Source organism: Suricata suricatta, chromosome 5 (genome assembly GCF_006229205.1).
Source record: "Suricata suricatta isolate VVHF042 chromosome 5, meerkat_22Aug2017_6uvM2_HiC, whole genome shotgun sequence".
Lineage (NCBI taxonomy): Eukaryota > Metazoa > Chordata > Mammalia > Carnivora > Herpestidae > Suricata > Suricata suricatta.
The window spans coordinates 129,990,188-130,003,098 of NC_043704.1; the positions used below are offsets into that span (position 1 = coordinate 129,990,188).

The window sequence follows — 12,911 nt, forward strand, 5'->3', positions numbered from 1 at the left end:
GAGAGAGGGAGAGGGAGGGAGGGAGGGAGAGAGGGAGGGAGTGTGAGTGGGGGAGTGGCAGAGAGTGAAGAAGAGAGAGAATCCCAAATGGCAGTGCCTGCTATGGGGGAGGGGGGTGGAGTGTCACTGGGGAGGGGGAAGAGGGAGGCTCAATATTACGAACTGTAAGATCATGACCCAAGCTGAAATCAAGAGTGAGATGCTTAACTGACTAAGCCTCCCAGGCACCCAGAGAAGCCTTGCTTTAATTCTCTCTCTCCAAATGTCAACTCATTACCAAGAAGTAGCCATAGAAAGTTGTCCACTATAGGTTTCAGACTTTCCTATTTTCCTAGGATAACAGTTCTCAAGGTGTGGGTCTGGGGAACCTTGGGGTGCCACTGCAAACCAGTGTTCTCTTGAACTAGCCAGTAAAGAAATTTGCCACTCTTCTCACTAAATTTTTTTTGTTTAGAAAAGAGGTTAGTTTTATAAAAATGTTATTTACATTAACATTTAATGGATTATTTTTAAAGTAAATTAATAAATATTCTTAAATTTCTCAGTTCTTATTTCCAATATAGTAAATATTCATAGCTCTGACTCCCAGGTCTTGAGACTGAAAGGTGTGAGAATCACTATCTGAGTAGACTGCATACTGCAAAGAGAGAGTTCTGGGCTAAGGATTACCTCCAGCAACCATATCAAGCTGAAAACTCATCATTTTGTGTCCTTGTTTATGAAGGAAGGAGACAACTGATCTCTTCATGTTTCAGAAGGATATTCTGAGAATACACAGAGCTTCACAGAAATTTATCGATTTTTAAAAGAAACATAGGGGAAATGTAAATACCCTTAAGAGTGTCCTGTGACCGAATGACTACATAAACTGGAAATCTGGGACTCTAAAATTTAGCATGTATAACCAATTCTTTTCTAAAACTTTGTCATCATTCCATTTTAATTTTGAGACAAAGATTGTTTTCTGGTCTGTTGGAATGCATCCAGTTTTGTTTTTAGCTATATAATAATTACTAGTGGAAGTAAAACCATTTTATATATTCTACTTTCAGAACGCTAAACTATAAAATAGGCTTTTGGCTATAAATAGGTATGAATTTTAGACTGCCTGAATAGTCTCTGATTGCATATAGCCAACACACTTCTAACTCGTTCCAGCGTGATTCAATCATCACAATTTTGCTACAGTCTGTAAATTAGACACATCTGTTATGATCCTTAAATGGCAACCAGGCATGTAGCTCATGCAAAATTCTGTCTATTTTGTCTCCTGTACACAACATCCTTAGAGAGTCTAAATTCAGCAGTGATACAGCAGGAACTCACTTTACGGAAACCACGTTCTCCACAAAGACCTGATAAGAAATGTACTAGAGAGCAACTCTCCAAAGGATAGTTATAGCAGTGTATTTATAACAAATTCTCTGCCTGAGGAAAGACAGCTTACTGTGTGATTTTTTTCAATTGTTAATTCTGATATATTAAAAAAAAAATCAACCAATAAAAAATAGAAGTCTGCTTTAAAAGTTTCATTTCTTAAATAAAATTCACATCTGTAAAGTGTTTCCCTACTATATTAGATGCTTTTGGTTTTCCTCATACTTCTACATGTCAAGTGACATTATAAAAACAAATCAAATTCCAATGACAAAATATAGTATCTTTTTTGATACAGGACTTTAGCCTGAATATTCGGCCACTTCACTATACTTATTATGTATCAACTTTACTGAGTTAAAAGGTAAAAAGAGAAGTTGAAATCCAAAGGTTTTAATCTACAAAACTGTTCTGGCTAGGGATCTGAGGTAGTAAAAATGAAACAGACTAAACTGACCTTGTGAATTAGTAATAAACTGAATTATTCAAGTTTTGCTGGTACCATCAGTACTCAGAGATGATGGATGCCCAACAATCATCACAAAACAATCCATAAGAAGATATCAAAACTTTCTCACAGCAAAAGATTAGAACTCTCAATTCTGGCACAAGGATTAATATGAAAATTGAAATACTGCAACTATAAAATACTTATAAAAACATTCAATTAAACTAAAATTTTGCAAGATTCAGATTTCTTCTCTTTCTCCATAAATCAGTAACATTATTTGTCGAAATGGCTCCAGTATGGGGTGGCTGAATGGCTCAGTAGGGTAAATATCTGACTACTGTTTTTGGCTCAGGTCATAATCTTACCGTTTGTGAGTCTGAGCCCCACATCAAGCTCTGCACTGACATCACGGAGCCTGACTGGGATTCTGTCTCCTTCTCTGTCTGCCCTTCCCCCACTTGTTCTCTATCTCTCTCAAAGTAAATTAAAAAAAAAAAAAAACCCAAAAAGCAGGCAGCTGAATTTTAGAACAAATACTTGGCTTACTTTTTTAAGTGAGTAACATTTATATTGAGGCAATTTATATTTTCTTAACATTTTGAGGGAAAGTTGTTAAAATTATGAACTAGTTTTCCAGGCATACTCCTCAAAACTAACAGTAATCTGAATGCTACAATGAAATTCAAAACAAATAAAAATCCCTCATATCCCCGCTAAGCCCAAAGCCCAAAATTTGACAGAATTGATGTTTACAATGTATGTCATATATCTTAGCATTTTCTAACATGATCAATCTGTGGTCCTACACAAGGAAAAAAATCATTATCTTTCAACATGTCTCATTACTTAAGGTATTTTAATTAGTGACGTTTCAAAAACCAAACTCCATTTTGAATATTTATACTTTAAACACAGCTTTTTATTTCTCTGAGTGAAGCGACCTTACGTATAAAAGGAGTGACTGGCTGTGAGCCTCTAGGAAGCTAAAAGTATGTATGTTCCAACTGTGCAGCAAAGTTAACCATAAAAGTTTCTAAAGTTTCTACTTCTGTGATCTGCTAGGATTTTATTCCCTTAAAATGTTGAGCATATATGCTACTGTTGATATAAGGATCTGATCTTGCAAATATGCTCTCAAAACATACAGATTTTAGTTCAGAATGTGATACATTTTCATTTACTTTTTTTTTGCCTAATACAGTGCACTTAACAAAGTAAAAGAACATAATCAAACTACAAGCATACTATACAAAAGACATTGTAAATATTATAAACGTAGTTAAAAATGCAAAATACCTGTTGAACCAAAGATTTAGAAAAAATCCAAACTTAATGATAGCTTATCTCAAAAGGTCTTGGATAAACCAGTGTCTTGGCTTTAGCATGACAAGGGATAGGAGTAAGCAAGAACTATGTAGTAGATGGTTTCTATGCTTCCTACTGATGTTACACTTTGCCTTATAAATATTCATGAATATTAGAATGTTATATGCTAGATTTGTTATCTTGCTTGACATTAATGGCACTTAATATAGATTTGCATCTGTATACTTAACCGTTGTAGCAAGCCCAATGAAGTGCTGTATATCCATGATTGTCTGTTATGGCTGGATTTGCATCCACAGATGCTGCTGACTGCAAAAGGGCTCCAAGAACACCAATGTGTCCACAGGCAGCTGATAAGTGAATAGGTGTCCTGCCCCTGTTATCTCGAAATAAGCACTTAGCACCATGTTGAAGTAACGCATCTACACATTCTTCATGGCCTGTAACTGCCTGAAAGAAAAATTATTTGCAGATATTGAGTATATTGGGTACCACATGCCAAATTTTGCTAATTAAAAATTTTTGAAATCCATATTCCCCATATTCTTCCATCAAAGCATTTATCATTTTTTTGAGTAGTTAAACATTTTTATTGCAATTGACCTAAAAATTCATTTAAAGCAGTAACTTTCTTGAAATACATGTATTATAAAAAACAGGAAAGAAGGAACTTCTAAATCAGTGAAACAAGGTGAAAAAGACAAAAGTGTGCAAGAAAACAGTTGTGATGAGAAAAAGTAAACTTGACATTTATTCTACTCAAAGTCTCAGGGTTTTAAAATTTTGATCTAACATTACTGTTTCCTAGATTAAGTAGTGTTTTACAGCTGTTTAAAATTAGTATTCAAAAACTATAATCCTAAAAAAAAAGAGTAAAGACTATCTGGTAAAAATGTAATGAAGAATAATAAACATAGCCTCGTTCAGTTTTAGGCAAAATGGGATTCTAAGAACATTCTGAAAGGCAGTGGGAATATGTGCTTACCCCTCTATGCAACGCTGTCCTTCCCCATTTATCTTTGGCATCTACATTTGCTCCTTTGTTCAGCAGTGAGTAAACACAGTCTGTGTGCCCGTTGAGAACAGACAGCATCAGAGGAGTCCTGAGCAACAACAGGAATAGGTTCAGTGTTACTGTTTAAGACTCTACTCCACGAAAAGCAAACCGTGGTCAGGTTTGTTTTCTAAACATGCCTTTTTGTGATGCAACTTTTAAAGTATACTTAACATGAGAAAACTGTTATTTGTTGTCACTCAGTTGCACAGTAGGACAGACTTTTTAGGCGTAAAAGTATGAAGATTAACACACATCTTAAAATTAATTTAAAAATTATTAAAACTTACTGTCCATTTCCATCTTGAATGTCTACTGCATTCTGTGGTTCTGCATTTCCTATTAGCAGCCGCAAGCACTCTGAATGACCATTTGTTGCTGCAAAGTAGTATTTTAAAATTTCAGTAATTACAATGATAAAATAGAAAATTTCTATCACAGAGCACATTTTCTGGATATAATTGTGGAGTAGTTTCACTGAATTTAATAGTAAAAGAGAAAAAAATATATAAATATGAAGGTTTCAACTGCCTTCTTTTGGTGAAACTGAATACAGATTATCAATTCCTCATGGTTAAATATGGCCACAGACATCCCTCACCATCTACCCTGCTATTACAAGGCTCATTTTATTTGCCCTCAGCCAAGGGATGAAATCATGATTAGATCAAGTCCATCACAACTCCGTTTTTTGCTAATGACAGCTTTCAAGGTAAGTGCTGATCCAGTTCTGACCACTGAGATGCTAAGTTTGAGGGCTTCTGGGAAATATTTTTATCCTGATAATGACAAGTCACCCTCCTTTTCCAGAGTTTAGAGGAGATGGTGTGAAGAAGCAGTAGCCATTCTGTGCCATGACTGCAAAGGCAAGAGAATAGAGTTTTCTGATACCACTGCTGAATCAATCAATCCTGGAATTGATTCTGAATATTTTATGTAAGAGGTTAAAACACTTGTCATTTACATCACCTTTTAGTTGGGTACTATGAGAATTCCAACTGATAAATACATAATAAAAGAAAAAAGCTCTCTCTAAGGAATGCATTTATATGTCCAAATACATAAAATGGGCAATGGTATAAAGTAGAAGTAACCAAAAGAAAATAATGAACTTTTAAGGTAAATTAAATTCTCTGCAAAATTCAGGTTCTTCCCATAATATAATAAAATCTGAAATTGAAAGAAATATGTAAGTCACATAATAATGCAAAAAAGGAATACCTATACGATTCTTACTAATTAAAAGATGACAAAATTTATTTAATGTTTATTTTTGAGTGAGAGAGAGAGAGTGAGCACAGGAGACGCAGAGAGAAAGAGAGACACAGAATCCGAAGCACGCTCCAGGCTCTGAGCTGTCATATCTGAGCCAAAGTCAATGTTTAAACAGCTGAGCCACCCAAGCACCTCAAAAGATGACAAATTAATGAAAGCAAGCTAGGTGTATAATATTCAACAGTAGGTTTTAACAGCTATATTAAATCCTAATAGTGATTAAACTGTGGCACAACATCACTTCACATCTGTATGCTACACTCTATCACCAACTCTCACAGTAATTAGTAACAGCACTGATACATCCTACCTGGGGATGTGCTGAGGAAATTGTTTGACCCACCATTTGTTTGTTTGTTTGTTTGTTTGTTTTTAACTGCTATTTGTCTATTTGAGAGAGAGCATGCAAGTGTGTGCACGTGTGCGTGAGCGAGCACACATGGGTGAGCTGGGGAGAGGAACAGAGGGGGAGAGAGGGAGAGGGGGAGAGGTGGAAAGAGGGAGAGGGAGAGGGAGAGGGAGAGAGAGAAGGAGGCTCCATGCTCAGCTCAGAACCAATACAGAGCTCAATCCCATAACCCTGAGCTGAAATTAAGAGTCAGATGCTGGGGACGCCTGAGTGGCTCAGTTGATTGAGCCTCCGACTTCGGCTCAGGTCATGATCTCATGTTCGTGGGTTTGAGCCCCGTCTAAGGCTCTGTGCTGACAGCTCAGAGCCTACTTCCAATTACTGAATAGGTAGGCACCACCAATAACCTGCAGGACTTTCACTGGACTATTTTACATTGGTTAGCCACTTCTGAGGAACTGGCTATTGTCTTGGTTCAATATTCATCTATACAGAGTACAAACCACTCCATAAAAGCTTTAAATCAGCTTTGCAAATGATCTGTGCTTAGAGCATAATTTTTCAAGTGGCAGAATGATACAGAACCTCATTCTTTTTCAGAATAAGATAACATAAAATGAGAGCATTTTGACTTAATTCTTACCATATAACAGTATGCACACATTTATTAGGAGTTTTAATCCACTTAAAAAATTTTGTTTTTGAGTACTGCTTGAATATCTAACAGTTTCTGAAAGGCTGCTTTGGAGCAACAGAGGGTGTTACCTACTGATTGTCTTCAAAAATGCAAGTTTCCTAAAGGAATAGAAGTTCAAGACCCATATTAAAATGTGGTCCTTAAAAATCACTCTATAAAAACAGACTAAGTAAAATGAATCTATCATATAATGAAAATAGTAAGACTTTAAGGTAAATTAAATCCTCTGCAAAATTCAGTAGTGGGGGGGCATGGGAAAAAAAACTTGGCTAGGATTTCTTCCAGTGTATCAGTCTTAGTTATTTTTAAAGTTTATTTATTTTCAGAGAGAGAGAGAGAGAGAGAGAAAGAGAGAGAGAGAGAGAGAGAGAGAGAGAGAGAGAGAGACTCCCAGGCAAGTTCTGTGCTGTCAGTGCAGAGCCTAACATAAGGCTTGATCTTACGACTGTGAGATCATGACCTAAGTGGAAATCAAGAGTCAGACACTTAACTGACTGAACCACTGAGGTGCCCCCTACCTTTTTTTAAGTTCGTCTTATTTACTTATATACTTATGTATTCATTTTTTTAATTTTTTAAATGTTTTTACTTATTTTTGAGGAGGGAGGGATAGAGAGCAGGGAACAGAGGACAGGCTCTGCACTGTCAGTAGAAATCCCGATGCAGGGCTTGAACTTACGAACCCTGAGATCATGACCTGAGCCCAAGTCGGACGCTTAACTGAGCCACCCAGGGATTCCTAGTCTTAGTTATTTAAAATGAACACTGATTCATAGTAATTCTTGTGGAGAGTCGTGAATCTGTACCTGCTAGCGACAAACAGCCACCAACTCCCCACCATGACATGGTTACACAATTTTACATTCTGACACCTTTGCTACATCATAAAATCACACTATAGAGTAGATCTTGATAAAGCAGGTGCTCTATAACACCTGTCTGAATACACGTTAAAGGTTGTACTCTGGTATAATAAGCCAAAATTGTTAACCGTTAGATCCAAAATAACTTCCATCGAAAAGAAGTAAAAAATATCACATTGTTTTGGTGATAAAGTACTTCAGAAGTCAGACTATTACATAAGTCCATTTTTAAGGTAGACAATGATTTTTTAAAGCAATTATAATCTTGCTGTTGGCTTTTCCCTGAAAGAAAAATCATCCGACCTCTTAAAGTCAAAATTATTAAAATAATTACCAGAAGTGTAACATACAAAATATTGTAAAGGGTATTAGATAGAAAGTGGTGAATAAAATCATGCATAATATTTGACATACCTGCCGCATGTATAGGTGTTCTCTTCAGAATGTAATCTTTAACTAAAATTGAGGCTCCCTGATTAATGAGTACATCCACACATTCAACATGACCCTTAAATGCTGCAAGATCTAAGGGTGTTCTTCCGCTACTATTTCTCACGTCAAGATCTAACAAAGACTGTACCAACACTTCCAGTGCTTGATGGTGACCATGATAGGCCTAGGAATACATAAAAATATAAATTAAAAAAATATATATTTAGACTGACTTCTCAGATATCTTTGAAAACAAAAGAAGTATGCAAACTTGTCTGCACATTATATTTGAGATAATTCAAAACCTGCACTATTGAAATTCAAAACACTTAACTACAAATATTTCTAATAACCAAATAGTACAGTGTTAGAGTGTGTGTTAGAGAAAAGGTATTCTACAGAGAATAAATGTTCAAATGACAGGTGATTTTATCACTAGTATACAACTGTCTGGTTCATAGCATTTGATGAAAGTGTAATATAGATCCAATTAAAACTTTTTAATCTATAATTATAAAACCTATGTTCTTTTTTAAGTTTTCTTCTTTAAAAACATTTTTTTAATGTTTATGTATTTTTGAGAAAGAGAAAGACAGAGCATGAGTGGGGCAGGCGCAGAGAGAGGAGACACAGAGTTCAAAGCAGGCTCCAGGCTTTAAGCTGTCAGCACAGAGCCCAACGCAGGGCTCGAACTCATGAACTGTGAGATCAGGACCTGAGCCAAAGTCAGACCCTTAATCAACTGAGCCATCCAGGTGCCCCTCAAAACCTGTGTTCTTATTCACAGCTCAGTGCTCCACTTAACTCCCTGATAAAATTTTACTATACTTATAGAAATGGCCAGCAACTGAAGTTAATACTCAAGTCTTCTGATTTCTCAAATTAAAATGACTATCTTTACCTCAAAACATGCTGTATCTAAAAAATAAACACACGTTTTAGGACGAAAACAGTTAGACTAAGTCTGGCTTGAATGACTGACATGTGCCAGGTACTATCCTAGCTGTACAACAGAATATGAAAAATTTTAAAGATTTATCAGAATGAAGTCCTCTTCTTTATCACAGTCTGAGGAAGAAGCTTTCCAGGCAATTCATTTCAAAAACCGACATATCAACTGAACATCTATTACTCTCGTTGGAGCAGATGTTGAGCAGGACATAAAGCAATTAACAAGACTCAGTTCTGGCACAAAAGGAATGCTCTCTCCAGTTCACTCATATTACCATTTTTTAGCTAAAGGACTCTTACAAGTCATTTCTGACACTATTCAGATCTACAGCCTAGCAGTTTGTTATCATAGGTGACCTTTTCACCGGGAACTAAAAAATGTAAAATTCTACCATACTGGAGTTAAATCTGGAAAAAATCTACTTAGCCAGAAATGGGCCCTACATTGCAGCAAAAGGCTGTAAAGTTATTTCTTGTAGGAATGTCAGAAAGTACCAGAAAAAGCTAAAGTTGCTCTGGGCCTTACTCATCTCTTTGATGTTTCTGACTACCTATAGAGTTTTTGACCACCTCGAAGATTAAAGTAACTGGAGATTACAGGACTCTACTGTCCTAGGATCACATCTAATCTTGTTCCTTAATACCTGGTTAATGAAATGATGTTACTAACAGAAAGAACTGTGAGAAACACAGTATATGTATGAGACACTATGCCATGAAGAGCTGCGAGAGCCTCCCCTCATGATGTCTTTGAATAGGACTGAGACATGGAATTTGTACACACAGTATGAACAAAGACAAAACAAGACCAGTCTCCTTAAGCCTCAAGCTAGTAGTTTGCACAGCATTAAGGTGTCCTTGTTAGAGTGAGTTTGAAAGGGAAAAAAATCACTTCAAGTCATTTCTGAAAACCTACTAGGAACAGATGTTAATGTTGTGATATAATCACAGTTCACTGAGTCTAATTACTAAATTTTAACAAAATTGGTTCCATTTCAGCTTACAAACACTATTTAGCACAGCCATGTTCATACTTTGCACCACGATTCATAATAGCCATGGAGTAAAAATCTAGCAAAAAAAAAAAATAAACAAACTATAGTTTTTGAGATAACGTATTCATAAACTTGGCAAAATGCTTAGTGTGGCACCTACTAGGTGCTCAGGAGGGGATAGTGTTAATCTAAGAATGGTGGTGACGGTGCAGGAGAACTGCCCTGTGGTAGGGTCAGACTGAGTTTCTCTCCACCAATAGTAAAATGGCCATTTTCTCCATGCTAGCTTTGCCCTTTCACATGACTCATTTACTGTGCAAGTCTGTGAAAATACACAAATACCCAAAGGGCAAGGGAGCAAGAGGCTGCAGCATGCCTCCTTAGTTATTTAGGAAATGGCAGGAAGTACCAGTAGGGAAAAAGGGCAAGAAAATTAAATGAAGATGTGCTGGTGTTACAAAATATGCAAGGAGAGTATTATAAAAAATAATAGCATATGTAAGAAGAAACAATTAAATGGATCACTGAACTTGGAGTGATCCATTAACTCAAGAATATACCCTTTTTAAAAATTTTTAAATGTTTTTAAATTTATTTTTGAGAGACAGAGACAGCATGAACAGGGGAGGGACAGAGAGAGAGGGAAATACAGAATCTGAAGCAGGCTCCAGGTTCTGAGCTATCTGTCAGCACAGAGCCCGACACAGGGGTCGAACCCACAAACTGTGAGATCATGACCTGAGCCGAAGCCGGACGCTTAACCGACTGAGCCACCCAGGAGCCCCAAGAATATACCCTTATAAGCATTCTGCTACATTGAAAACTGGAAGTCTCCCAAAAAGCCAGTGACTGTATTGGAGTCTCCTGATTCTTAGTCTCTCTCTCTCACCCCCAACAACTGTTAACATGCACTGTTCCAAAAATAGACTCTTCTTGCAGCACAAAAAGAACTAGATTGGGCCCTGCTTGAAATTTCCTAATCCATTCCCAGTTTTGATTTAAAGAATTGTTATACTTTACTAATATTCTCCTCTCAGTGACGGACATTAAGGGGAAAAATTCAGAGGCCAACTTTTTTCTTTTCTTTTCTTTTCTTTGTTTGGTCTCACGGACTGTGAGACCATGACCTGAGCTGAAACCAAGAGTCAGACGCCTAACTGACAGAACCACTCAGGTGCCCCAAATCCTATGGCATGAGTAACTGAAGGGGCAGTGAGCAGGCGCACAGTGCTCCAAGATCAAAAAGTAAGCAAAATGTCGTAGAAATACCACCGAAAATACAGTTCTGCTTAGCAAGTTAGAAGCCATTCCATTTAGGGTAGTGCCTTTTTATTCACGTCACAGGGATAGTCTCTCCCTTAGAGTATGCCTTTGGTGGAAATTCAAAGACCACAATTTTTTTTTTAAAACAAAACAAAAAACAAAACAAAATTCATTCAAGAAATCTCTGAATTTAAAAAAATTGTTAAAGTTTTAATTTCATGATCGTCATACATGGACCAAAAGTTCTGAGTACTAGTTTGAGTCAAACAAACATACAGGAGGTATTTTCAGTAAACCAGCCATCAAGCTGGCTGTGAAGGTAGTGCTCACCGCCAAATGTAAAGGGCTTATTGTTGCTCTATTGTCTGAATCGCTTAGCATGTCTGTCCCCGAGGTTTCCATTAACTGGGAAGGAAAAGCATTTGAAATGTCAAAAATGGTACTTTTAGATATATTATAGCAATTATTCCTGCTCTCTCTCCCCCAAGTTTAAATCCATTTTAAAGTAAAAATTGATACTTGAACATGAATTTTAAAATCTCAGACCACTGTATTATGAAAACTCCACCCATCAACCTTATACTTATATACAGGTGATCATGCACGTGTGTAAGTACCACAGAATAAAAACTTTGAGGGAGGGCTATAAACTAGCTTGAGCGAAATGCTATTTACTCACCACCAAGTTAAGAACCCCTTTCCCATTTCCTGCATATATGATTTCTGTCACTATGTTTGTTCTTAGGAAAGTAATAAAACAGTCTTCAGCTTTAGTGAGAGCAAATAAGTAATAGTAAGGAGGATATTGATTATTACTTACAACATCTAAAGGAGTTTCACTTGCAATCTGAAATAAAATTTAAAATAAGAATATTTAGCTTAGGAAGTGTTCATATATATTAGAGATAAAGGTTAATTACAGGTCTATTTATACAAGGCTTTTGTTAAACTCTATTCTGAATTTGTGCTTCCTTTGCCTCCTAAGAGGCTTTTAAATAAACAAGGGTATAATATAGCAGACCACAAATCCATATTCATGGGTCTAAGATTTTAGTCTACACGATACCATAATAACCTAAGGAAATATTTGTTATTTCTGATAGCAGGTTTTAAGTGCTATACTGAATATGTCGACCTGCTCTTTCTATCTTTAATACCTACTCCCTTTGAGGGGAAACAAAGCTTAATATAATTTGTAAGGTGTCTAAATAAAGAAACCTTTAACTTGAAGCATTTGTTACATACTTGAGAATCTTTTAATTTGTCTTTGATTTGGCAAAATGGGGTGAATGGCATGTATATTCAAGGATGAGACCATAATTGAAATAAAAAGTCCCCTGCGGAAGTACTGTCTCCCCTACCAGGAGGGGCTGTAAAAAGAACGGGCCTTTCAGAACTCTCTAAATATATAGACAAAAGCCTCCTCTCACAGGGACATTTCTCATACAAGGCATGGTTATAGTTCTTGAGAAATTTCTGGAAAACATTTAAAGGAAAAAGAAAAGAAATGTTACATCAACGTGATGGGGTAATATAAGGGAAGGACATAAGTAGCCCTCTCAGAGACCTAATTTTCTCCTTTCCTTTTGAAAGAAAAAGGGAATGAGAGATACTGAGGCAAGTACGAATTTAAGAGGTATATAGGTTCTAAAAATATTACAAAGTGATAGAGTTTGTTTCTTGATTCATTTATTCTCATTTTCATTATGTTATTAGAACATAAAATCACATTAGTCCTTCCAAAATAATTCAGGAATCTTACCAGCTGAAGACACAGGCGGTGACCATAAGCAGCTGAATAATGAACTGCATTGTATCCTTGCTTGTCACGGATCCCTGGATTTGCATCATTTCTTAATAAGTATTCCAGGCACCTAT

General features: G+C 36.4%; 1 protein-coding gene across 3 annotated transcripts in view; it reads right to left on the reverse strand.

Annotated features, from left to right (window-relative positions):
- The window catches only part of ANKRD28 (ankyrin repeat domain 28), a 158,602-nt gene that overhangs the window by 15,639 nt on the left and 130,052 nt on the right, over positions 1-12,911 (reverse strand). For all 3 annotated transcript variants that reach the window (XM_029940315.1, XM_029940314.1, XM_029940316.1), the window contains 7 exons: positions 12,796-12,907; positions 11,854-11,880; positions 11,364-11,438; positions 7,807-8,008; positions 4,499-4,586; positions 4,140-4,257; positions 3,385-3,604 (listed from right to left, as the gene is read on the reverse strand). In XM_029940315.1, coding sequence (XP_029796175.1) covers positions 3,385-3,604; positions 4,140-4,257; positions 4,499-4,586; positions 7,807-8,008; positions 11,364-11,438; positions 11,854-11,880; positions 12,796-12,907 — 842 coding nt within the window. The remainder of the gene's footprint in view (positions 1-3,384; positions 3,605-4,139; positions 4,258-4,498; positions 4,587-7,806; positions 8,009-11,363; positions 11,439-11,853; positions 11,881-12,795; positions 12,908-12,911) is intronic.